Source organism: Terrapene carolina, unplaced genomic scaffold (genome assembly GCF_002925995.2).
Source record: "Terrapene carolina triunguis isolate 2854851 unplaced genomic scaffold, T_m_triunguis-2.0 Scaffold210, whole genome shotgun sequence".
NCBI lineage: Eukaryota > Metazoa > Chordata > Testudines > Emydidae > Terrapene > Terrapene triunguis.
Window position 1 is genome coordinate 12,406,231 of NW_020664561.1, and position 27,886 is coordinate 12,434,116.

The window sequence follows — 27,886 nt, forward strand, 5'->3', positions numbered from 1 at the left end:
GCTGAAATAATTGTTTTTACTGCATATCATGATAAAACTAGAATTTATTTACTTGCTAGGTTTGATACTTGGCCCTTAGGCAACAAATGGTGGTTGTTCAGGCTGGGTTCTTGGTCTTATTCTGGGTATATCTTGGTTGAAATCTGCTCCTCTTGACAAGATTAGCTACTTCCCAAAGCAGAACAAGCAAACCTTTCAGATTCTGATTTCTTTTGTACCCAGAGGGAAAGGGTGGGAAGGGGTATACATAGTTGTCAGCTCCCTCACCAACAAGATATTGGTGCCAGAAGAGAGACTGAAGGTTTGACTTTAGCACAGGAAGCTTCAAATAGAGCAGCATTCTGACTGTCAGTTAGCTACAGTTAGTGGGGTGGGTTGTGGAATCTAAATGCAGATTCCTTTACTTAACACTAAAATGTCTCAATCTGTAGGCACAGCAGCAGCGACATGAGCGGGACTTGGCTCTTTTGAAACTCAAGGCTGAGCAAGAGGCTTTAGAGAGTCAAAGACAGTTGGAGGAAGCGAGGCAGAAAGCGGCGCAGGTAATGCCTACCTTCAAAAAATATGAAGTGCGTAAGAGACAGCGCTTTGAATCTATAAGTAAACCTGTGTCCAGAAATATTCTTAATGTGAAGTCCATGGATGGTCTGGAACGGGTGAAGGAATTTGAAGTATCTGACCAAAACACATCAGAGACAAATCTTAATTTCAAACTGATTTTTTTTCTTTAAGGCTATAAACTCAAAACGAATAATAATACTACCCACCAAGAGTAATTATAACCTTGCTGTTTTTTCTTTATAGGCCCATGCAGAATCTCTGCAGCATCTGGTCCAGTCACGACAGGAGGCAGCAGAAGCACTACAGGAGACGACATGTAAAATTGCAGCCCAGCAGGTGGAAGCTGCTTTGCTCACCACGGATGCAGCTCGCCAGATCCGTGAGGTGAGATTCTGTATGAAAGACTTGATGAAAATGTTCCATTGCCAAGTTGTCTTGCTACTAAAACATTCACTCTTCAGTGTAGCTTCTTCACCTTTGCAGCATGCCAGTGCTGGGAGGATATTCAGTAGAACTTCTGGCACTGCTATTTAGAAAAAAGTTAGTGGCCTTCTTATAATCCCCATGCACTCCCCAGAGCATCTTACTAAGAGATAAGAACGATTCAAAGAAAGGGAAGTCATGGTCAAGTTGATAGGCTAGAGAGAGAGTTTTTGGATCCATGTTCTGAAGAAACTAGGGCAAAACTGAATTGAATGTCCATAGAGTTAAATGGATCATAATGATGTATAGTGAATACCTGTCGTCAATGCACCAAGCACATTTGCTGGGCACACACCATACCTTCCTTAAGTATAAAGGGAGTTAAGTTTTCCCACTATTTTCAATAATGTGCATATATATGTATACAAGAAGACATGATGGTGTGATGCAAGTTTATCAGTGTGTGTTTAAGGTTGCTACATTACTCACAAATGATGAAGACATGAACAAGTTATTCAGATCATCCCAACCAAAAATATTTTATGCTGCCACACTGTCTGTTCTGCATAAGCCATATATTTTACAGAAAAACTATTTTAGAAATTTATTTAGTAAGTTCTTGAAAAATATTATCGGAACTGATTTTTTTGTACCCATTCACCAAGCTTTTAGTCTCCTAAGTCTGAACGTACAGACCTCCTGAGGAAGAGGAAGATTTTAAACTAGTAAACATATTTTGATATGTTTGATATATTTTGTATACCTGATTAGAAACAAGTGCCTTATTCCATTGAAAAGAGGAAATTCCTGGGTTTCTGATTATATAATACCATTTCTAGCCCTGATGGTTTGCATGATATTGGACCATAAAATTGACACTTGTTCAAGACTAGTCATAGTCCGTCTCACTCATCAGACAAGTGTAATTTTTGGGGAAAGAAGAAAATGATATTTGTGGCAGATTTTCTTAAAAAAATAAATCTGTTAAGCTGTTTGGAGTTTTGGAATGTTTGTCTAAGGGTATGTCTACACTACGAGGGTAATTCGATTTTACTTAAATCGAATATGTGGAATCGATATTGCAAAGTCGAACGTGTGTGTCCACACTAAGGACACACTAAGGACAGTAATTCGACTTTGTGAGTCCACACTAACGGGGCGAGCGTCGATATTGGAAGCGGTGCACTGTGGGCAGCTATCCCACAGTTCCCGCAGTCCCCGCTGCCCATCGGAATTCTGGGTCGAGCCGCCAATGCCTTCTGGGTAAAAAAAATTTGTCGTCATCCGTCCGTCACTAACGCCCTCCCTCCCTCCATGAAAGCGCCGGCGGGAAATCAGTTCGCGCACTTTTCTGGTCAGTGACAGCGCGGACGCCACAGCACTGCGATCATGGATCACGCTGCGACCATCGCTGCACTTGTGGCCGTTCTCAACACCTCGCAGCTTATCATACACCTTTCCCTGAGGCAGATGCAGAGAAATCGGGCGAGGAGGCTACGGCACCGCCGTGAGAGCCTGAAGTCGGAGAGTGGCACAGAGCTGTCAGAAACCACGAGCCCCAGCGCCCAGGACATCACGTTGGCAATGGGGCATGTGGATTTTGTTGAACGGCGATTCTGGGCCCGGGAAACAAGCACGGACTGGTGGGACCGTATAGTGCTTCAGGTCTGGGATGAATCCCAGTGGCTGCGAAACTTTCGCATGCGGAAGGGGACTTTCCTCGAACTTTGTGAGTTGCTGTCCCCTGCCCTGAAGCGCAAGGACACCCGCATGCGAGCAGCCCTCACTGTCCAGAAGCGAGTGGCCATAGCCCTCTGGAAGCTTGCAACGCCGGACAGCTACCGGTCAGTCGCGAACCACTTTGGTGTGGGCAAATCTACCGTGGGGGTTGTTGTCATGCAAGTAGCCAAGGCAATCGTCAAGGTACTGCTCCTAAAGGTAGTGACCCTGGGAAACGCGCAGGTCATCATAGATGGCTTTGCCGCGATGGGATTCCCAAACTGCGGTGGGGCTATCGATGGGACTCACATCCCTATCCTGGGACCGGACCACCAGGCCAGCCAGTACATCAATAGAAAGGGCTACTTTTCAATGGTGCTGCAAGCACTGGTGGACCATCGGGGACGGTTTACAAACATCTACGTCGGATGGCCGGGCAAGGTTCATGACGCTCGCGTGTTCAGGAACTCTGGTCTGTTTAGACGGCTGCAGGAAGGTATTTACTTCCCAGACCACAAAATAACTCTTGGGGATGTGGAGATGCCTACAGTCATCCTCGGGGACCCAGCCTACCCGCTAATGCCCTGGCTCATGAAGCCCTATACTGGCGCCCTGGACACAGAAAAAGAACTCTTCAACTACCGGCTGAGCAAGTGCAGAATGGTGGTGGAGTGTGCTTTTGGCCGTCTCAAAGGGAGATGGAGAAGCTTACTCACTCGCTGTGATCTCAGTGAAACCAATATCCCCATCGTTATTGCAGCTTGCTGTGTGCTCCACAATCTGTGTGAGAGCAAGGAGGAGACCTTTATGGCGGGGTGGGAGCTAGAGGCAAATAGCCTGGCTGCTGATTACGTCCAGCCAGACAGCCGGGCCATTAGAAGATCCCAGCGGGACGCCCTGTGCATCCGGGAGGCTTTGAAAGCTAGGTTCCTGAGTGAGCAGGGCAACCAGTGACTTTTCAGTTTGTGGACAGAAAAGCTGAACCTGCCCCCGTTTCTTTACCCAGTCCATTTTGACTATCCTCTCCAGTTACATACCCCCTTCACCCCCTTCCCCTTCCCAAAAAATAAAATCATTTCGATTTTGTTAATGAACACCGTTGTCTGTATTGCTGTTTTCGCGGGAATATTTTAAACCGGGGACGCAGACTGTGGCGGGGGGCGGGTTTAGTGTTCTGATGCAAATGATGCTTCTAAACTCCCGGAATGACAGGCTCCGCACTGGTGGACTGGTTATTTCAATGGAGCCTGCCAGCACTCCTGGGTGGGACTGTGTGTATGTGTCGGTTATGTGACTTTCTGGCAGGGGGGGTAGGGTTACAGATCCCCTGCTGCGTGGATCTGTGAGCCAGGATAAGGACCGCTGCATAAGATCTGTAACTGCCCTCCCCCGCCACAAAGTCACAGCGCAACCCACCCCCCCCCCCCAAAACATGAAAAACACCTCCCAGACTGACCAGGGTAACCAGTGACTGCACTGTGTATGTGTCCTGATGCTGGACCTGACACCGCCTCTGTACCCTGCTAAAGGTCACTGTCCTGTCCAATTACCAAGCCCCTTCCCCCCCTCCAGACAGACTCTCCCTCAAAAGAACCTGACTGAAACAGTAATGAACAGAAACAAACATTTTATTGCGAACCAGACATGAAACGTGGGGGGTGAAACTTGGACGGGGGCTTGTGTGAGGTGGGTAGGAAAGGACTTATGAAATTTTGGGGAATGTCAGCCTTCTACTGCTAGAGCAGTCTGCAGGGGTTGACTGAAAGTTTTAACGGCCCTTGCCGCCCCTCCTTCTTTGGACTTTGGGTGAGGGTGGTGTGGGACTTGGTGGCGGGTGAGGGCGGTTACAGATAGACTGCAGCGGGGCTCTGTCCTCCTGCCTCCGGTCTTGCAGAACATCCACAAGGCGCCGGAGCGTGTCCGTTTGCTCCCTCATTAGTCCAAGCAGCTTTTCAGTAGCCTGTTGGTCCTCCTGACGCCACCTCTCCTCCCGTTCCATGACTGCCCGGTGCATTTGTGACAAGTTCTCCCTCCACTGTGTCTGCTGGGCTGCCTGGGCTCGGGAGCAGCCCATTAGTTCTGAGAACATGTCTTCACGCGTCTTCTTCTTCCTCCGCCTAATCTGCGCTAGCCTCTGGGAGTGTGCTGACAGGCTGGGTTGGGAGACAGTCGCAGATGTGTCTGTGTGAATTTTAAAAAGGGAGTGAATTCCTGAGACAGATAAATGAAATTGTATACAAAGAACCTAGTCTTTCTCTGTGAACAAGACCATGCACTGAACCTCTCACATGCGCACTCAGGACAAGGTCGAATTTTCGGCCGTCGCCTTCAGTGCCTGTGGACTTGCGGAGGTCTTGGAGTGTTCAGAGAACTGTGGCTGGAGACCTGAACTTCTGGAGCGGGCAATAATGGTAAGCCGCAGACTTGTGGCTGCTTAAAACTCCAGCAGTAGCACTGGCCTCCTTTCACATTGAAAGCAATGCCAGTCTCTGCTGCCAGCAATCAGGGCAGCATCAACTCTGCCCCTGTCCCACCCCCTCGCGGCTGTCCCAGGGAAAGATCCCTGTATGCTGCCCCTCTCCCTCCACCGCGTGGCTGTAAAGCAGTCCCAATACTAACATTCCCCTCCCTAATTCAAAGCAGGGCGTCATGAGCGACATCACCCTCCTGAGGATCCCGGACACCCAGAGAGAACGCATGCTGCGGGAAAGCATGCAGAAACCGGGGCCGTATGCCGCCATGCTATGTCGTGCGATGATCCCGGAGTACTTGATTGTGGCGTGGAGGGGACATGTCTGCTACCACGGAGGGCCCACTAAGATCGCCCTACCCCGGAACCTGATCAACAGGCTTGAGCTCTACCTCCACGAGACCTACGAGGAGTTCTCCTACGAGGATTTCTCGTCGATCCCCGGCCACATTGACCGGATTTTCGCGTAGGTGCACTGGGACTTTGGAGTGGAGCGTCTTGGGCCTGGGAATCATGTAGTAACGGACATTGTGAAATTTTTTTAAAATACTTGGGACTAAATTGAGAAGAGCCTAAGACAGAGAAATCATGAAAACCCATTTGTTACCTTTGTAAATATTCCTGTTTTGTACCTGATTATTTTTTTACTAGTTTACAGCACTTTTATAAATATACATTGTTAATAGTATAAATATTACCGTTCTGTTTTAAATAAATGTTTACATGTTTACAGCACTTACTGCTTGATCCTTCCCCTGATTCTGTGTCCGGGGTAAGGGATGGGGACGGTTGGTACGGGATCTCGGTAAGGGTGATGAAGAGCTCCTGGCTGTCGGGGAAATCAGCGGTGCCAGCGCTGTCGACTGCCTCGTCCTCTTCATCTTCCCCGTCCGCTAACATGTCTGACGAGGAACCGGCCGCGGACAATATCCCATCCTCGGAGTCCACGGTCAGGGGTGGGGTAGTGGTGGCGGCCGCTCCCAGGATGGAATGCAGTGCCTCGTAGAAACGGGATGTGTGGGGCTGGGATCCGGAGCGTCCGTTAGCCTCTTTGGTTTTTTGGTAGCCTTGTCTCAGCTCCTTGATTTTCACGCGGCACTGCGTTGCATCCCGGCTGTAGCCTCTCTCTGCCATGGCTTTGGAGATCTTCTCGTAGATCTTAGCATTCCTTCTTTTGGAGCGCAGCTCTGAAAGCACGGACTCATCGCCCCACACTGCGATGAGATCCAAGACTTCCCGATCAGTCCATGCTGGGGCCCTCTTTCTATTGGATTGCACGGCCATCTCTGCTGGAGAGCTCTGCATAGTTGCCACTGCTGCTGAGCTCCCCTCGATGTCCAAAGAGGAACTGAGATTCAAACTGCCCAGACAGGAAAATGAAAATGAATTCAAATTTTCCCGGGGGTGTGGCTGGTCAGAGCATCCGAGCTCGGACTGCTGTCCAGAGCGTCAACAGAGTGGTGCACTGTGGGATAGCTCCCGGAGCTATTACCGTCGATTTCCATCCACACCTAGCCTAATTCGATATGGCCATGTCGAATTTAGCGCTAATCCTCTCGTTGGGGAGGATTACAGAAATCGATTTAAAGAGAGCTTTATGTCGAACTAAATGGCTTCCTGGTGTGGACGGGTGCAGGGTTAATTCGATATAACGGCGCTAAAGTCGACATAAAAGCCTAGTGTAGACCAGGCCTAAGTGAAGTTCATTTAGTGAGCAGAGTTCAGGTTAGTTGGCCAAAGTAGCATGGTTGATACAGTTTACCACATGGCTTTTCCCACTGTGTGTGTGTAAATAAAAAATAAATGTACAGAGCAATCTGCTCCTCTTTCTTAGTTGAAATTGACCCATCTTTAAGTGTAAATCATTCGTATATCATGGTGATGTGTGTCGTATATATGCCTGCAACAATTTAAGAGTTTCAGATAGGGAATGCAGCTGTGTATCAAGTATATTCCTGTATTCAGATGACAGAGTTGGCACGAACACAGATCTCAGATGCAGTCAGTGCTCCAGCAGCTCCGATCACCACACTGTTCGACCATCAGCGGCAACATCATTCAAAGTTCATGAAAGAGCTCAGAGATCGAGCCGATACAAACAGGTATTTGACCAATACAACCTCTCACAAACGTAGCACTTTAGGAAAAGCAGTAGCAGTTGTTGTGGCCTCTCAGGCTACGTCTTCACTACACGGGGGGGTCGATTTAAGATACGCAAATTCAGCTACGCGAATAGCGTAGCTGAATTCGACGTATTGCAGCCGACTTACCCCGCTGTAGGGACGGTGGCAAAATCGACCTCTGCGGCTTCCTGTCGACGGCGCTTACTCCCACCTTCGCTGGTGGAGTAAGAGCGTCGATTCGGGGATCGATTGTCGCGTCCCAACGGGACGCGATAAATCGATCCCCGAGAGGTCGATTTCTACCCGCCGATTCAGGCGGGTAGTGTAGACCTAGCCTTATACTAGTTCTCCCACCATTTTTTAGTGAAAACCTTATGGGGCTTTAATGAAAGAGCATTATATAAAGGAATTCTATGTGGATAGAGTAGATAGACTAGGAAGATGAACTTAGCTTAATGTAAGAGTACAAAGACAGAATTTTTTTCCATGGTTTACACATCATCTGTTCTGTAAAGGGTTATACATAAGTGAGAAGTGAAACTGTTTACTCTTTTAATTGGATAGTTTTCATCCTGTTTAGTTTGGTCTGATTTAACTGCCCTATCCTTTTTTAAGTCCTCCAGTCTCTTTACTCAACAGACCCTTATTTCTCCTATTAAATTGAAGTAAATTGTAAAAACCTTTCTTTTTTTATTCTTTATTCCAAGACTACTCAAATTTATCCAGAACATTTTCCTTTGACAGGAAAAATGAATCTGGAACCCCTTCACAAAGTAAAGAGAAGACAGCTGACTCAAAGCAGACATACTCCCCATTATTTGATAGTTACTCAGAATCCTCAAGATCCAAGAATCATGATCAGAGGTGAGAAGAGATTAAATTATGCCATCAATTTCTACTTTAAAAGTGTAGTAAAAATACATACAAATGAATGCTCTGGAAAACTGGTATCTATTGGAATTTTAACTTGCCCCCAATGAAAGTTTCTTCTTAATTCCCAGTAGTTGGAGATTGGTTTATGTCCCAAAGCTTGAAGCTTTCTATCCCTTCCAAAACTTGTTTGTTTGTTTTTAAATATTTACTATTATAACTCTGGATATTAGTGTTATTAATATAAATAATCCTTAATCTAATATTTTTGTGTGTTTCCTGCTAAGGTCTGTGCCTCAAATGAGAACTTGTTGCAATGTATTCCACAGTCTCGTGGTGTGGTGTGAAGATATTTTTTTTCTATTTTAAATTTGCCACTGTTTAATTTCATTGAATGTCCCCTTGTTCTTCCTGTCTCATGAAACAAGAACGGAAACTCCTCTTCTGCCTTCTCTATACCATTAATTATTTTGTATATTTTTTATCTTGTCCCCTTTCTGCCATGTTCCCATTTGTGTCCTTTCTAAGGTAAACAGTACTAATCTTTTCAATTTCTCTTTGTATGAGATTTTTTCCATGTCCCTAATCATTCTTTTGTTGCCTTTCTCTGAAACCTCTCTGATTCTGTTATATATATGTTTTGAGATGGGGTAACTGGAACAGTGAATGGTATCCCTGGTGAAGACATACCATTGATCTATATTATTGTTTTACAATATATGTCATATTCTGTGTTCCATTCTTCATATACCCTGACATTTGATTTGTTTTTATTTGGCAGCTGCTCTGCACTGAGCAGAAGTCTTCATTGAGCTGTCTACAGGTGCCTAGGTCTCCTTCCTGGGAACTATTTATTAATTTAGAACCCAGTAAGGTGTATGAGAACCTTCTGTTGTTCCATCCATTATTCATGATCTTGAATTTGTCAACACTAAATTTAATCTTTCATTATATTGTACATTCTCCCCTAGTTTGGTTAGGTCCCTCTGAAGTTCCTCATAGTTGTGTCTGGTCTTGACATATCTAAATAACTTTGTGTCTTCTGCATATTTTACCACCTCACCAGTAACTTTTTATCCAGAGGAAAAGTGACCACTTATTCCAACTTAGTTTTTGTCTCTTAGCTAGTTTGTTTCCCCTCCCTAATAATAATAATAATAATAAATAATTTAAAAAGCTAACCCCCATCACCCCCCAAAAAAAACTTTAAAGACTTGTAAAAGGGAATGATTGGCATGATTTATCGTCAGTACCCATTGCAGGGTGAAAGATGTGCACACTTACAGGCTTGTTTGTTTCCCTGGCTGTTCCTTTCTATCTTAGACCAGAAGTGAGAACTTTCAGTGTGGATTTCCAATTTAGTTAGGCCTGGGATTTTGCAGTAGCCAAACTGTGCTTTTGTTTAACCTAAGTATTTTTTTAACTAGGATTTTTACTCAGTAAGAGATAAGATGAGAATACAAACTTTTTTTTTTTTCCTTCAATGTTGAAGGAGTGAACAAGCAGAACTGTCAAGTACCTGTGCAACATTTCTATGTCTTGGTTCTGGTGGAGAAAAGCAGAAACAAATAAAAAGTGTTTGTTCTTGTTAAATAGTAGCAGCAGCAGCCGGCAGGAGAGTCCTTCAGTTCCTTCTTCCAAGGAGAATGAGAAGAAGCCCTCCCGACGTGAAAAGACGAGCAGCTCCATAGAAGAGCAGGCTCGTACTGGTGTGGATGATTCCTTGCGGAGCGATAGTATTCCATCACTACCAGATGAGAAAGGTTAGACGTATTCATGATCCTTGGTGAAGCTAGAGGTAGTGCCTCGGAATTAAAGTCTTTGAGATAAGTGGAGGGGGAATGCAAGTGAAGAAAGATGAGCCTCTGGACTAAGTGGTAGTCTGTGAAGAGATAACAGAGGATGACATGGTGGGAAGGAATCATTTAAACTGTTCTGTATTTAGGGGGCAATTGATTTCATAGGCTGTTCTATTTTCTGTTAATATAACTGTTGCCAGATGTTCATTTACTGTTATACCAGAATATATGCTGAAGGCCAGATGTTTCAGCTACCATAAAAATGCATTTGTATAGTTATTAAAAAAAAATTCAGACTGTGAAGTGGCACTGGATATCTTCCGTTTGAAGCCTTCATCAGCTAAATAATACTATTAAATAAAAATTGTCTGATATTCTACTTCATTATAATCTCCAAGGGATGACCACACATTTTTCTAATAGGCTTTTTCTGCAGGATGTTAAGTGTAGTTCAGACTATTATTTTTATTTTGGCTTATACATTTTTCACAGTATTAGCATTCATTCTGTGATATAACATTTTTGCCCATTATTTAGCTGAATTATTCAGTCTGAGTTTCCACACAACACTTTATACCTTTGCTGAGGCTAGATCCACTTCAAAGCCCATTGTGTGCATAATGAAGACTCTCACTGGAGAATAAACTCTTTTTTCTGATTCCTCCCTCAGACTCAGCTTCCATTGCAACAGAGTATTCCCTGAAATTTGATGAGTCCATGACAGAAGATGAGATAGAAGAAAAGTCTTTCCGGTCTTTGCTACCTTCTGAGAGCCATCGCAGGATTAACATGGAGAAGAAACGAGGTCATCGGGACGATTCTGATGAGGAAGTCTCCCCAGAAAAGACAGCCCTGTCATCTGTAAAGGTAGGTCTCAAATACCATGCAACTGTAGTTACGGAGAATAAATACAGTTGAAGTTCTTCCCTAGGTGAGATACTCAATCTGTTGGTGACTTTGAAATGAACCATCTTTTGTCAAGTTATGCTTGCAAACTTTAGGATGTTTCTTTTCCTGTAAAACACTCAAAGGATAATTGTATATACGAATTGTGCCAAATGTAAAGCTAATAGAGAATGAAGCTTTCCCTCTTGCACTGAATTTCAGTTGTACATAATATAACTTGTTTAACATTTTGCCTTTTAAAAAAAAAAACTTTGGAAATCACATAATAAAACTCTGATAAAAAGTTATTTAGCTTTCAAGTCAGGCACTTGAAAATTACAAAATGCCAGAACTATGATAGGCATAGGCAACCTTAAATCAGGAATTTCCAAACTTTTGAATGTTTGATTGCAACCTAAATAATGTTTTTACCATTATATTTTTATGTAATCTTTCAACTATTTCAATAAACACTTATGAATGTGCACTTAATACAAACTTTTCTAACAACTATCCCAGTGTCTCCCCACATTATTATCCTTCAAACAAAAACCTTTAACTTAGAATTAAGCAAATCACATCAACGCAGTTGCTGAAAATCTAGAAATCACATTTCCCCAACTATGTACTTGTCGCTTTTCCTTCTTCTCTACATCCATCAAATACCCATACCACTCAGACCTATTCCATCACACTCACCAGCAAATATGCAGCCCTCATCCTGCCACTCCCACCAGTTCAGCCCCTATTATTAACAGGGCGGGAGGCAAGAAGATTTAAGAGACTTGTTGCTAAAGGTGCTTCAACTCTGGTCCAGAGGTGACTTTCCTTCTGACAAACTTCTAGTGGTTCACCATGGTCCCAGTTTGTTGGGCTTTGGATGTTCCAAGCCCAGCTGACCTACAGTTGGGCAGGGTTAAGATTTACCAGGGAGGATATGTGAACATGGATGTGGCATGGAAAGCACTCTCCTATTGTGCCACTTCCCCCAATAGATCAACAGACTTTTTGAAACTGTCATCTAGCTATCAATTGGCTACGGTAGTTTTGTAAAACGAAATATAGAAGCCTTTAGCAAAGGATAAAGCTGAAACATGTAAGTAGAAAATCTACCCTGTGTTTGAAGCATTTAAATTTATTCAATGCTGTTGTGTTTGGGGCACATTTCTCTGCTTCTCTGTTGCTTTGTGGCCTTGTCAGCCACAATGGAGAAAATAAAATAAACTAAAAATGGCATCAAAATTTTTAAAAAAATCCAAATGTCCCTACACCAGGAAAAGCACTAACAGCTTTTCAGGTGAAAAAGACATTTTCAAGTGGATGGAAAGAACAGACTAACAGCTTGGGGAAATTAATCTTTACATTAATGTAAGATGTTGGAAAGTTAAGACTGAGCTCAATTTATAGGGAAAACTCTTTGTCGGTGTGTGGCATGTAATTCTCAGCCTGTACTTTAAATGTAGCATCATTGTCTAACAGTAAGGTAGCTCGATGTCGTAAAATGAAACAAACAAACCCACACCACCACCAAATGGGGATCTCAACTTGCCCCTCCCTCTTCTGTTTCATACCATCTCTTCAAATATCCCCTGGTATGAGTTTCAATCTTCACATGTAGTTGGGTACTGGTATTGTATATGCAGAATGCTGGCTCTCGTCCTCTTTCACTTAGATAATTTGGGTCTGATGAAATATTACTTGAGGTCCTTTTTGTGGGGATTAACTGGAATTTCTCTTGCCTCACCAGGAGCTAAGTATGCCATTCTCGGGGGGGCAGGATAGTTTCTCTAAATTCACCATGGAGATGGTACGGCAGTATATGAAGGAAGAGGAAATGCGAGCAGCTCATCAGTCTTCACTGCTTCGGCTCCGTGAAAAGGCACTGAAAGAGAAAACCAAGGCTGAGTTAGCCTGGCTGGAACACCAGAAAAAGTAAGAGAACTCTGAATATGTAGTCTCACTGACGATTCCTGCACTTGTGCTTCTACCTGGGTATTTTTTTTATGGCTTCTTCATGTTCTGTTTTTTAAATTCGATTAAGTGTTCTTTGTAAACTATTCATCTAAAATCACCGTATACATATAACAAATGTGAAAATGATGCAATAGGCACGTGTATTCTCCAGTTTAAATTCAGTACTGTTCAATAAAGAGAAGCTTGTCTACACAGTAAACTGCGAGAGATGATGATTGTCTTTATATGTTCTTTTTATTTAAATATTGCTTCCTGAGTTAAGGTTCATAGTGGGGAGGGTGCAAGGAGGACATGACTATTCCCTCGTAGATTGACAAAGCAATTAATTATATAGCGTCACTAATAAAGTCCCACCTGAAATCACTTTTTCAACTCAAGAGGAACCATTTTCTTTCAACTCTAAATTTTTCTGTTACAACCACATGCAATGTATTCAAACCTTAAATATGCCGCTGCTGCTGCTTCAATTATCTTGTACTGATACTGTCTCATCTCTTTTATGTGCATTTTGATACTGTCTCAACAGTAATAGTGGTATTAAGGTCACCTGATTTCTCTCCCCCCTTCTAAAATTCCCGTACCACCAACCAGCAAAGGCCCTGTGTTGCCGTAAACAACCATAACTGTTTCCTTTACTCTAGGATTTCATGTGTCAGGCAGGGAACTATTAGAGAGTGACCTGGAGCATTGTTTTCACTCACTGTCTTTCAAATGACTGTGCTGTGAATATCTGGCCTGGGCATGAGAGACAATGTCTGGCATCACCTACATTGACTCTCTTTTAACTTTTTATGCCTTTGCTACAGAATTGTATCTCAAACAGAGCCAAACTAAATATAGCAAAACTGATTCTGTTTAGACCCTAAAGAACATAGGATAGTTCACCGAAGAGAATATTCATGATGGAGTTTTGACATGCAAAATGGTGCTACTCTGTTTTGGAGATGTAAGATTGCAGAGTAGAAAAGTATTGCTGTATTTGGAAGCAAGAGAAATTAAGGCTATTTATTTATTTCTTCCCTTCCCCCAATCTTCTTGCAGACATTTACGAGACAAAGGAGAGGATGACAAGATGCCACCCATCCGAAAGAGACAGCGTGGTCTGCTATTGAGGCTGCAGCAGGAGAAGGTAAATGCTGCCCTATAGAAAAATCCAGTTGAATCCATCGTATAGTCGCTGGACAGCTCTGACATTGTATAGATACTTGAGTATTGAACAAGAACCACCGAACCAGGTCCTTGGATCCTAAGCTTATTGTGGTTCTCATTATTATTATTTTTATTTATTTGTATTATAATAGCATCTAGCATTAACAAGTTGAGCCTTTTACACCAGGACACAGTTATTAGTGGTGGTATAGTAATTGATCAGCTGTCCTTGCTCTGAGAATAACTGAACAAAATTATCAAAATAACATAATGCCTTGACTAATTATATGGCACAGGCCTTACGGCAGCCTCAGCATGCATTCCAGGCAACTGTCACTACAGTTCTTTTGCTGCATCTTTTCTACCTTTAAAGGCAGAAATTAAGCGTTTGCAAGAGGCCAATAAGGCAGCTCGGAAGGAGAGACAACTGATACTTAAGCAGCAGGAGGAGATAGAACGAATCCGCCAGACTACCATGAAACTGCAGGAAAAACTGAAGTCTGCGGGGGAAAACAAGCTGGTAAGTAACATTACAGAAGCTGTATCTTACTACTTGGAGCCAACCCATTCCAGTGGTAATTGACTTCAGTGTATAGGAATGAAAAGTTATCATGTTGAATACATAGCTTACAGACTTGCTTCTCCTCCTCCTAAATCTTCCCTCATCCCTTGGGTTTATGAGCAATTTTGTCTGTCTGATCTGTTTAATTTATTGTGGAAGGAAAAAACAGCCATATGGCAATGACTTTCAAAAGATGTTTATTTTTTGAACTGGATAGCAAATGATGTTAATTGTCAAGATTTTCAAAAGTTACTAGTAATTTTGGGTATCTTGATTTATGGATGCCAGCTTGAGACACTTTAAAAGGGTCTGATTTTCAGAAAATGCTGAGTTTTTGCCCTTTGAAAATCAGGCTGTTTTATGGAGTCCCAAGTTAGGCCCTGAAAAATTGAGGTACCCAAAGTCACTTTTGAAAATCTTGACTAATAAAACCAGTTTTCCTTACTATACATTTCTGGTTTAATCTGGAGAGACTAAAGCTTTCTGGTGATTTTAGATGATTTAATTCAGTCTTCCAGTTGCACAGGATATAATAGATTAGGGACCTAAAATGGCGGGAAGCCTCTGTATCATGGGCAATACCAGATGCTGTGCTTCCTGGATGAAAGACCGCTTTGGAAAGTGAACATACTTGTTACAGTACAGGATTGTTGACTATCGCAGCAGCAGGATTCTTGGACTTTCCAGACCATGCAAAGAGTGCATTCACTGTGAGTAAGAGGAAGCAAAAGGAAGGCATGGTCATCTCAGAAAGAAAGAAACCCATGTAGTTAACTTGTTAAATAAGTCCTTGTTAGAGACTGAGGAAGGTAAAATGTAGAATCGAGATTCTATAGAACAGGGGTCAGCAACCTTTCAGAAGTGGTGTGCCGAGTCTTCATTTATTCACTCTAATTTAAGGTTTCGCGTGCCAGTAATACATTTTAACGTTTTTAGAAGGTCTCTTTCTATATGTCTATAATATATAACTAAACTAGTTTTATGTAAAGTAAATAAGGTTTTTAAAATATTTAAGAAGCTTCATTTAAAAATTAAATTAAAATGCAGATTCCCCGGACCGGTGGCCAGGGCCCGGGCAGTGTGAGTGCCACTGAAAATCAGCTTGCGGGGCTGCTTTTGACACGCGTGCCATGGGTTGCCTACCCCTGCTATAGAATATATCCTACCCACAAAGGGAGGAAGAGAACAAGACTGAGAAAAAGACATGAGAGAGAGGTGGAAGCGCAATACTTTGAAATGTGTAGGTAGTATGGTTTGAGGTCTTGACCTTTAGTCTTGCATGTTTCTTTCTCCAGGTTGAAAAATAGGAGAGATCACCTTACGGATGCTAAACTCTTTACAAAATCTAAGATGAGGCTTTATTCTAGTAATATGGAAAGGATTACTCAGTATTTAAGAAACTATCAGTGGAGAACTTAAGTTACAGAGCAGCAGAGTACTGAAGGGATTTATGCTGAATTTTAAAAATTGTTAGTATATGAAATAAGCTACCAAGCATCTGCAATAAGAACTAGTGCCTCAAGTTTCTAAAGTATTGTCAGATTGGTGTTGGGTGGGAGATAAATATGGGGTAAATTAATAAAATAAAAAAGAAACTTGAAAAGGTTAAATAAAAAGAATTACCTGCCTTCTTTTTGGCGCTACAGTTTTCTCAGTAGAGGTTTCTTATGGATTTATTTTCTGATTGCTTAAAATTCCATTGTGTTTGAGTTTTAGTAACCTCAGGATAAACTCTAGATAGACTGCTTGGGTCCAAGGATTAACCTGACTAAAGCGGTATGGTAATAACTATTGTTTACAGGGCCAAATTTTGTGTTTGATGCTGGAGAAAGGAGGAAAGCGGATCAATATTCAAAAAGTTATTTTCTCACTCTTCACTCCAAGCCCATGATACTTTTCTTAATTTTGTTCTGCTTTTGTTGTAGGAGGTTCGCAGTGAGGATGATATAAAGCAGAGCAATGCTTCCAGCCCACTTCCAACTGATGTAGAGACCCGCAGCCCTTCCCCAATCTCCATCTCCAGTAGTGAGACTAGTAGCATCATGCAGAAGCTCAAGAAAATGCGTAGCCGAATGGATGAAAAGTAACTATTTTTATAAAAGTTTTGTTTATTTTAATAAAACTAGTAGCAGAAAATAAGTAAATGCTTTGCTTTAGTAGCAATAGATGACACTGCCAAGGCTGCTCCCTTTTACTATAGCAGCACTTAAGTTTAAATGACCATGCCATTAATTTATATGAGGAGTTGAAATGGAGTTGAGTTCAGTAGAGTACAACTTGGGAAAGTGTCCCCTGCAGTTCAGTTCAGATAGATCTTTAAGACTACTAAGATACAGTTCCTGTGTCCTCTGTTTGGGCATCTCACTTTATCCCTTTCACTTTTTAAAGGGGAAATTTATGTAATAATGCTCTGATGTTACAGTACATCTTTGCCCTGCATTCTAACAGAAATCTCCTGGCACACTAGTTGACTTCAAATTCTGATTTGCAGATCACTGGCTAGCTGATCATATGGTCCTGGTTCTCCTTGTTTTTAACTGCTAAATTGCATTAAAAATCATCTAAAGATAAATTACTTTTCACTTAAGCAATTGCTGTAGATGGCATGAGGTGGTGTTTGACCGTGAATGGGAAGGGGAGATGGTCTGAATGATCATGAAGGAACCAGCAGGCATTCCATGAGATAATCCTGCTGTTAATATGTGGTCCATACACTGAGAAAAATTGAGAACATGTGAGCCACAGGCACTTATTGGAAAGCAGAATACAGTCTAAAAGGTGTGGGTATTTAAATTCAGTTTCCTATTTTATTTTATTTTATAAATGGCTTTTACAGTATGCATGCTTAAAGGAGATACAACCTAATTGGAGGGCAATAGATGCAGTACAATGAATAAAGAGATTCTGTCGGATCCAGAACTTCCTTCAGGGAATTTTGGATGGTATAAATTTCACAGTGAAATAACCCTTATTCCCTAAAGATTGGTATTAGCTATGGCTCTACATTCCTGGTATACAAGGTAATGATGGAGCAAATTCATTGCTTCATGGTTAGTAAATTTTTTCCTTGAGGCATGCCCTTTGTGTAATGCCTGTATAGTATATATGTTAAAGGATATAAATGTTGCAGAACCACTAGTTCCTTTTTTTATTTCATTGGTTAAGTATCACATTTTCAAGTCAGAAATGTTTAGGCCACCAAAGACTGCAACTTGAAGGGCACGTGAAAGATAATTTCATCAGAGCTTGTAGACAAACTCAAGCTGATCTGAACAGATGAGATATTTGTAAAATACAAGTATGCAATTCTTCTTCACTGAAAATCTGCAGAAGCAATTCAATATGAGAGTTTCTTGTTCTGCTTTAAAAGTCCCACATACGTCTAAAAGAAGTTAACTATTATGATTCCATGTGTCCACTAATCTTGGATATTAAACTACTACCTTGAAGTTACCATATAAAAATATGTGGCCCTAACTGCCTTCAGCTCTTCTCTTTTGACCTTTAACTATGGGTCACCACTATTAATAGACTTAAAATAATTGCTGTAAATAGCTTTAAACTTGTTACTAGTTAAGGTAATTATAGTTTAGTCCATATTATGCAGATTTTCTGCTGTTTTTTCTCTTTTTGTCTCTAGTAGCCCAAGATGATGGGTCCAGAGAAAAGGTCATGAATCAAATGTTACACATCTTGTAATGACAAGATATCTATGACTCATTAGCATATTGGATACTTGAAAATACCTGGGGAAGGGCATAAGTCGTCCCAATGTTAGATTCTCAGTAACTATGGTAATGAAAGCTCAGATAGTAATGTGGCCCATATAATAGGAAAAAACATGACAGAAGGTCAATCTGATTTCACAGTCTTTACCCACTTTGGGTCTAAAACAGGGGTGGGCAAACTACAGCCCGGGGACCGCATCCAGCCCTCCAGACATTTTAATCTGGCCCTCGAGCTCCAGCCAAGGAACAGGGTCGGGGGTTGCCCTACTCCGCACGGCTCTGAGAAGCAGTGGCATGTCCCCCCTCTGGCTCCTACGCGTAGGGGCAACCAAGGGGCTCTGCACGCTGACGGTGACCCTGCCCCAAGCGCCGCCCCCGCAACTCCCATTGGCCAGGAACCGTGGCCAATGGGAGCTGCAGGGGTGGCGCCTGCAGACAAGGCAGAGTGCAGAGCCGCCTGGCCATGCTTCCTCATAGCAGCCGGGGGTGGGGGGAGCATATTGCTGCTTCTCGGAGCTGCTTGAGGTAAGCACCGCCCGGAGCCTGCACCCCTGACCCTCTCCTACACCCTAACCCCCTGCCCCAGCGCTGATCCCCCTCCCACCCTCTGAACCCCTTGGTCCCAGCCCGGAGCACCCCCATGCACCCCCAAACCCTCATTTCCAGCCCTCCCCCCCAGCCAGAGTCCTCCCCCTCCCTCCCCCCAGCCAGGAGCCCCCTCCCGCACCCTGAACTCCTCATTTCTGGCCCCACCCCAGAGCCCACACCCCCAGCTGGAGCCCTCACCCCCTCCCGCACCCCAACCCCCAATTTTGTGAGCATTCATGGCCTGCCATACAGTTTCCATACCCAGATGTGGCCCTCAGGCCAAAAAGTTTGCCCACCCCGGTCTAAAAGGAAGTCTTCTGACCCAGACTCCACTGATTAGTTTTGAGTGCCCTGAGACTTCAGTTCTCTTCTTTAAAGAAGAAACAGCATTCAGGACAACTGAGACACTGACTATGAAGTCTTAAGGATCTGTGCCTCCCACGTTAGTCATGCTGAACCAAGACCATCTTTATACAAGAATGGTTGAGATTGAAATATGCCCTAACATAGACAAATCCTTTTAGAAGGGGGGGGGGGGGCATCCTTTTTATGGGAAATAATGGATTCCAGAGTTCTCCAAAAAGAAAGGGTTTTTCTCCTGAATCTACTTTCTCCTCAGAACAAAAGAAGGTCTTTGAGTCTTCAAGGTTAAGAATCAGACAGATTGATCAGAAGAATAAAATTTCCAGTGGCAACAGATGCCATAATTCAGAATTGGTTCACAGTTCTTGAATTTTGAAATTGTACCTACATACCTTGATAACACAGTAGCTCTATAGGAAGTATCATAGGTGACTGATACACTTTTTAATTGAAGTATTTTTATGCCAATATTTTTTTTGGTAATATTTAATTTTCATCTTGTATTGTACTAGACATCTCTCTTCTTTCTCCAGGAGTGTAGATCATTAAATAATGCTTATCTTTACAGAAAAAGAGAGTTAGTTACTGGCAGATAACTACCCCCATTGCAATCTTATAAAATTGTTATAAAATCTTCAGCCTTGGCACACAGTACGTTACACCTTTAAGATGATAGGAAAAGGCCTAATGATATTTTAGGTGCCAGTCAAAACAATTGCCCTAGTTCAGTAGAATTTTCAAGACTGGCTAACAGAATAGTTGCCCTCCTTTATCGCTGCTCTGAGCAGTAAGAATGGAAATTGTGCCTTTGTGTGGTTTAATGTATCGTTCCAATGTTATCTCATTACTACTTATGTTGTGGATTATGTATGTGTTTGGTAGAAGTTTAGGGCGGAGTAGCACTTTCTTTAAACTTAAATTAAACTTTTATTTTTGCCAAATAATGCAAAATGGATTATTTTTTTACATAATTAATATTTTGCTACATGGCTCTGAAACTGTATGTTTGTTCATAAAAACCAGCATTGCAGACTGCAGTGTTCTCCCGAGGATGTAGCAAAGAATACTGTTAAATCAAAGCAGTACAGCAAGACAGTATTGGCAGAATTTTTGCAGGTGGGAAAGGGAAAGCCATCCCTTGAAAGAGAACTAATATTGAATTAGTCTAATTGCATAAGGTGCAGGAAAGAAACTGAATGATAAGAATTAACTAAAAGCAAACTGGGGAGGAAGAGGGCTTTAAAAGCCTGTTATACTTCAGACTGTAAAAGAATGCTGGACTTGCTGTACTCTGTGGCGAAGGAGAGATTCTTCTCACTTCTGTGACAGCTTCAATACCTATCTTCTGCTAAGAAGGGAAGAGAAAAAGAGTTCTGTCTTAATCCTTGTAGTATGCATGTGAACAGGAGCATGCTCTGTCAAAGAGAATTAACACTTTTTTTCCCCTTGTGTCCTTTGCATATGCAGCTTCAACAATAATCATCCATGCACCATAGGAAATAGAGGAACTAACCTAATCTTTTGCTTTATCTTAACATGTTTCTTACCTTGCACTATAATAGTGAGCTATCTGTAGCATGGCTTTTTCCTCTGAATAACTTGTGGGGGCAACACTATATTTTAAGTATTATCATCCAACTAGCTTCAGGAATTTTGTAATATGGATGCAATTTTGTTGCACTCTAGTACTTTTAAGTGAAACAGGCAGTGTGTAAACCTGAAAAATGTGAGACCAAGTTAGTACTTTGCTGAGAATGAAAAATGGCAACATTTGCATTCCAGCTAGAAACAGATGTACCAGTGAACATTTCAGGCTATTTTTCTGAATCTCTTCACTATTTTTGAACCAGGTGGTGCTGCTAATTAGATCAGTGGCATTTACCTTTGGAAAAATTGTCTGATTCATGTTTGAACCTACAAGTGAAAATGTGTTTAGGGATCTCAGACTAGTACCATTGTCCATATCATAAAACAAGCAAGTCCTCTACTGAGGACTGGAATAGCAGGAGGTGCTAAAGACCCAGGATTGAGGTGTGTGCACAGAACTGTAAATGGAAGCTTGTACACAAGCAACAAAATTATTAACAAAATCTAGGGGGGAAATTAACCTAGATAACAATATGAAAAGAAGCTTGCATTTAATTGACAGAATCAACTGTTACATTTTATGCATAGAAGTAGTTATGTTCTGTTGCCTTTGGAGTGACAACATACAATTTTTCTGTTTAAGACGAGGTGATGTAATCCATGTAATGTTAACACATTTTTAAAATTCTTTGTTAGCTGCTCTCCTTTTCTAGTTCTTTCTGTCTTTTTGATATCTTGGTTTTAAAATCTTCCTCCTTATTTTGTAGACACTGCTCTCCTGTTCACTACTTCTTCTCTGTCTTTACGTCTCACCACTGGGCCTCTCTCAGTGTCTGTTTTCCCAACCTCCATCCCAAATTCCAGCTGTATATCTACAACCAATTGGTCAGGTAACTGCACCTTTTTCAGTGGTGTACTCTTTGATAGAGCATGCTCTGTTCATTCCTAAACAGCCAGGAGGGGAGGCTCCTCATCAGAGTGGAATTCCAACAGACTTTCCTCACTGTTTCCAAATTAATCTGCTATTGCTGAATATATTTTCCTGAGCGGTAGGTAAGAACACGAAATGGACTGCTTATTATCGAGCTGCTGCAATGGAGCAGTAATTGAAAACTTTATCTAGCTCTGGGGTTCAAGTCTGTACACCTCAGCTTCTATTTAGTTATTGCATCAGTGTTTGGAGAGAGCACCACATTTAACCTTTTAAACTGCACAAATAAGTTTTCCTTATTCAATGGTTTCTATTAACCTTTCAGAACTGATGAGTTAAAAAATACAGCATTAGCACAGTTAGCCTTTGAAAATAGTAATGGTGTGGTGTGAATGCCTTTCTCTCCCCCTCTTGCCCAGTATGTATTAGAGTTTTCATTGGATTATTTTCTGTAGAGATCCCTGCTCTATAGGATGCATGTGCGCGCCTGGTGTTACATTGGAACACTTTAGAATATAGCAAATATTGAGGTTGTATGCGTATTCTCTTGTGGTTCGGACCATTGAATCCCCTAGGTTGTAAAAGGAACTACAGTTCCCACCCATCCCTTTCTTTTTTCTTACCACTGTAGATTGAAGGTCAGATCCCTTGTTCTCTCTGGGCTTCTTTGGCTTGTTCAGCTAGTGTCATCATAAATAGTTAATGTTTGTGTAGCTGTTAATTTTTATGGCAGGTTAATTGGTTTTCCATGTCATTCTTTGGATCCATGAGTTGATACAGTAGGCGCGGTTTTGTCAGCTCCTGCTCTTTTGATTCCGTTTATTTCCATTGTCATAGTGGCTGAAAAGAATCTGAGGTTGAAGTAATGTACATTGTATGAAGCAAAGATTTTTGTATTCAGACCAGTGTATCCAGTTCCTGAGTGAGTGATACTCCCCACAGAGGTATATGCTTTATGCAGATTTCCTCCACTTCCCCTCCCAAAATACTCAGAGTGGGAGTTCCACCTATGTATGTTGAAGAAAGTCCGACAGGCTAATCTGATTTTAGCTTAAATGTATTAATTAATAGGAGTCTGGAACATCTTCAGAGTCTAAAGATGCCTAGAAGTCCAACTCTGAGAAATCACTGGGTTCAAGAATGCCTCAAGGACAAGAGTGCTCACTAGGCTGAGATACCACTATTCCCTCTCTTGGAAGGAAGAGGAGAAGACACATGATGTTTCTCTTGGTCCTTTATAGATTCCTGAAATAAGTTATGGAGGCTTTGGCCTCTATGAAGATCAAGCTAGGATGCAGTTTAAGGTCTGCTCCAGGGTTCTCAAACCTATCAGGCATCTATGCAAAATCCTTCTGAAATAACCATAAGAGATCCACATGGCCTTGGACCTGTTAGCCCAACAATCTCAATCCTTTTCCCCTCAGTGGAGGAGAAAGAAGAAATAGAGAATAATCATTCAAGTATCTGCTGCTTCCTCCTCTTCAACTGATGAGTCTGTGCATACATACCATCCTTTTATGTCTCCATTTGATGACTTTAGGAAGTTTCAGGAGTTATTGAGCAGAATGGCAGAGGAGTTGTATATTTAAATTTGGATAATTCATGGAATGTCATCTCACCACTTGTTTACTATCATTCAGCTCCAGCAGAACACAGCAACTATCCCCTTATTCCTTCTGAGATCCTCTAACTATCATCCACCTCTATCCCACAGATATTTAACCCTGCTGATAATCACCAAATCCCAGAACTCTTCTTGTGGCAGTTAATAAGAAAACAAAGCAAAGAAGGGTTAACCCATCATGATCAGAATGTTGGGGAAATAATTGTATTTCTCTGCTGTGCTTCAGAAGAGAATAAGGATTCATCAAGTGATATTGGAACAGTACAATTTCTTGCCTGGGACAGACTTCTCCTATTAATGGACCGGCTTCCAAAATAGTTGAAAAAAGAAGCCAGGGTAGGTTATGCCTGAAGATCAAAAGGAGCCAAAGCATGCCTCTCATGTGGCTTGATTCCTTAGATACAACTCACTTGGTAGTCATGGCAGTGACTTAGCAATGAATTATGTCTAAGGAGCCCAGACATTCCACAAGATGTTCTATCAAGTAGAAATACCTTCCTTTTGAGGCCTCTCCACATATTTAATGAGAAGACAGATTATATAATGGAAGAGAGAGAGATTCTAGGTCTTCTTGGAAATTTTTGACTGGATTGATCCTCCTACAGGAAAAAGCTAACTTTCCAGTATCCAGGTGCAGCAGAGCAATCATCTGAACACTTCGAGAAACCACCATCAGAAACTGTCATTCTAGCAGAAAAAACTTTAGTTAGCAGAGATAAAGGAACTTATCTACAGCTTGGTGGTCTGTCCCAGTGGCTCCCAAAGCTTATTGGTTCATGTACCACCAATTTAAAAAAAAATGTATGAAGTGAATGGACGGAATATCAAGCTCACATACTACCCATGGTACATGAGCCATATAGTTTGGCAACCCCTCATCTAGGTATGTTTTTTGAGGCAGCAAATTTAATATGCATACAAGAGCCTTAAGATAATAAATGTGGCAGGTTATTTTCCTTTCTGCTTAGGGAACCAACTTCTTTCTTTATTTTTCATGAATCATAGAGTTGGAATTACCTCAGACAGATGGGTGTTTGAGGTTGGTTTCAAAAAGATTACGCTATCTTATTCCACTCTATGCTTCTTACCAATCTTTTCTTACCAGTTACTAAAATATACTGGGAAGTAACTGTCTTATTTAATTGGAAAAAGATAGCAAATGTCACCTCTATGGCCTACCTAAACAGACTAGGGTGGGCTGAAGGAGTTGAGCTTCATCCTGTTCCATGGGGGTCAGAGGAACTTTTTGCAATCTAGTAACCAGCTGGCTGTCCAGTTTAGCTGATCATTTATGTGATTGGCTTTAAATCTGAAGACCTTGTACCAGGAAAATTATCTCTGAATCCTGCTGTGTTCCAATCGATAATATGCTCATTGACTCTTAACACATCAGTCTGTTTTGTAGCAGCAGCAAGGTAACACTTTATTCAAAAAAACAACAAGGAGTCCGGTGGCACCTTAAAGACTAACAGATTTATTTGGGCATAAGCTTTCATGGGTAAAAAACCACTTCTTCAGATGCATGGAGTGAAAATTACAGTTGCAGGCATTATATAATGACACATGAAGAGAAGGGAGTTACCCCACAAGTGGAGAACCAGTGTTGACAGGGCCAATTCGATCAGGGTGAATGTAATCCACTTCCAATAATAGATGAGGACGTGTCAATTCCAGGAGAGGCAAAGCTGCTTTTGTAATGGGCCAGCCACTCCCAGTCCCTATTCAAGCGCAAATTAATGGTGTTAAATTTGCAAATGAATTTTAGTTCTGCTGTTTCTCTTTGAAGTCTGTTTCTGAACTTTTTTTGTTCAAGTATAGCTACTTTTAAATCTGTTATAGAATGTCCAGGAAGATTGAAGTGTTCTCCTACTGGCTTTTGTATGTTACCATTCCTGATGTCCGATTTGTGTCCATTTATTCTTTTACGTAGGGACTATCCTGTTTGGCCAATGTAATCAAAGGGACTGACAAAGGAGGTGCTGTAGTCATAATGAACAGGTCGGATTATGAACAGGAGGCTGCCAGGAAACTCTCCAACACCACATTCTACAGGCCACTATCCTCTGATCCCACTGAGGAGTACCAAAAGAAAATATACCATCTGCTCAAGAAACTCCCTGCTACAGCACGGGAACAAATCTACACGGACACCCCCACAGAGCCCTGACCAGGGGTATTCTATCTGCTACCCAAGATCCATAAACCTGGAAATCCTGGATGCCCCATCATCTCAGGCATCAGCACTCTTACAGCAGGATTATCTGGCTATTTGGACTCTCTCCTCAGACCCTACGCTACCAGTACTCCTAGCTTTCTTCGAGACACCACCGACTTCCTGAGGAAACTGCAATGCATTGGTGATCTTCCTGAAAACACTATCCTGGCCACCATGGATGTAGAAGCTCTTTACGCCAGTATTCCTCATGAGGATGGACTACAAGCTGTCAGGAACAGTATTCTTGATGAGGCTACAGCGCACCTGGTGGATGAGCTTTGTGACTTTGTCCTCACCCACAACCATTTCAGATTTGGGGACAACTTATACCTTCAAGTCAGTGGCACTGCTATGGGTACCCGCATGGCCCCACAGTATGCCAACATTTTTATGGCTGACTTAGAACAACGCTTCCTCAGCTCTCGTCCCCTAGTGCCCCTCTTCTACTTGCGCTACATTGATGACATCTTCATCATATGGACCCACGGGAAGGAGGCTCTTGAAGAATTCCACCTGGATTTCAATGATTTCCACACCACCATCAACCTTAGCTTGATCCAGTCAACACAAGAGATTCACTTCCTGGACACTACAGTGCTAATAAGTGATGGTCACATAAACACCACCCTATACCAGAAACCTACTGACCACTATACTTACCTACATGCCTCCAGTTTCCATTCAGGACACATCACACGATCCATTGTCTACAGCCACGCCCTAAGATACAACCAAATTTGCTCCAATCCCTCAGACAGAGACAAACACCTACAAGATCTTTATCAAGCATTCTTAAAACTACAATACCCACTTGGGGAAGTGAGGAAACAGATTGACAGAGCGAGATGGGTACCCAGAAATCACCTACTACAGGACAACCCCAACAAGGAAAATAACAGAACACCACTGGCCATCTCGTACAGCCCCCAGCTAAAATCTCTCCAGCACATTATCAACGATCTACAACCTATCGTGGAAAACGATCCCTCACTCTCACAGACCTTGGGAAGCAGGCCATTCCTCGCTTACAGACAGCCCCCCAACCTGAAGCAAATACTCACCAGCAACTACACACCACACCACAGAAACACTAACCCAGGAACCAATCCCTGTAGCAAACCTCGTTACCTACTCTGTCTCTATATCTACTCTAGCAATCTACTCTAGCAACACCATCAGAGAACCCAACCACATCAGCCACACCATCAGAGGCTCATTCACCTGCACGTCTACTAATGTTATATATGCCATCATGTGCCAGCAATGCCCCTCTGCCATGTACATTGGCCAAACCGGACAGTCCCTACGTAAAAGAGTAAATGGACACAAATCGGACATCAGGAATGGTAACATACAAAAGCCAGTATGAAAACACTTCAGTCTTCCTGGACATTCTATAACAGATTTAAAAGTAGCTATACTTGAACAAAAAAAGTTCAGAAACAGACTTCAAAGAGAAACAGCAGAACTAAAATTCATTTGCAAATTTAACATCATTAATTTGAATAGGGACTGGGAGTGGCTGGCTCATTACAAAAGCAGCTTTGCCTCTCCTGGAATTGACACCTCCTCATCTATTATTGGGAGTGGATTACATCCACCCTGATCGAATTGGCCCTGTCAACACTGGTTCTCCACTTGTGAGGTAACTCCCTTCTCTTCATGTGTCATTATATAATGTCTGCATCTGTAATTTTCACTCCATGCATCTGAAGAAGTGGTTTTTTACCCATGAAAGCTTATGCCCAAATAAATCTTAGTCTTTAAGGTGCCACCAGACTCCTTGTTGTTTTTGTGGATACAGACTAACACGGCTACCCCCTGATACTTGACTTTATTCAAAGGCGATTGCCACAGATGCCTGTCACAGCAGTGCCCAAAGGGTCTGTTTTTATACACCTTCCCTTCTGTGCCCCTTCTAATAAAAATGATTCAGAAAATAGAGAGCCAGAGAACATAATCTTAGTGGCACCCCATTGTTTGCAGTCGTCTTGTAGCCTTATTGGTCCCAGAATATTAGAGACAACATACGTGATATAATATCTTTTATTCGACCAACTTCTGTTCGTGGAAGATATAAGCTCTCGAGCTAAACAGAGCTCTACCTCAGGTCTGAGGGATGGAAACAGAATGTCTTAGCTAAATACAAGTTAAGCAGAAGGGATAAGTGTGTTGAAGGTCATCGCTTGAAATGAAGTGGGTTATTGGGGGTTAGATTGTTATGCATAAAGGGTTTAAAATGGGCAATTAAGGATAGCAAACAGTGCAGTGTTATAAATAGTTGTAATGAGTCATAAAACCAGTGTCCCTGTTAA

At 42.2% G+C, this 27,886-nt stretch overlaps 1 protein-coding gene across 1 annotated transcript in view; it reads left to right on the plus strand.

Annotated features, from left to right (window-relative positions):
* The window catches only part of LOC112105858 (centrosome-associated protein 350-like), a 160,742-nt gene that overhangs the window by 93,820 nt on the left and 39,036 nt on the right, over positions 1-27,886 (plus strand). Inside the window, exons 18-27 of the mRNA XM_026655416.1 lie at positions 432-542; positions 805-945; positions 7,139-7,275; positions 8,041-8,160; positions 9,763-9,929; positions 10,636-10,832; positions 12,598-12,782; positions 13,866-13,953; positions 14,347-14,493; positions 16,461-16,618. Of these exons, the coding sequence (XP_026511201.1) occupies positions 432-542; positions 805-945; positions 7,139-7,275; positions 8,041-8,160; positions 9,763-9,929; positions 10,636-10,832; positions 12,598-12,782; positions 13,866-13,953; positions 14,347-14,493; positions 16,461-16,618 (1,451 nt within the window). The remainder of the gene's footprint in view (positions 1-431; positions 543-804; positions 946-7,138; positions 7,276-8,040; positions 8,161-9,762; positions 9,930-10,635; positions 10,833-12,597; positions 12,783-13,865; positions 13,954-14,346; positions 14,494-16,460; positions 16,619-27,886) is intronic.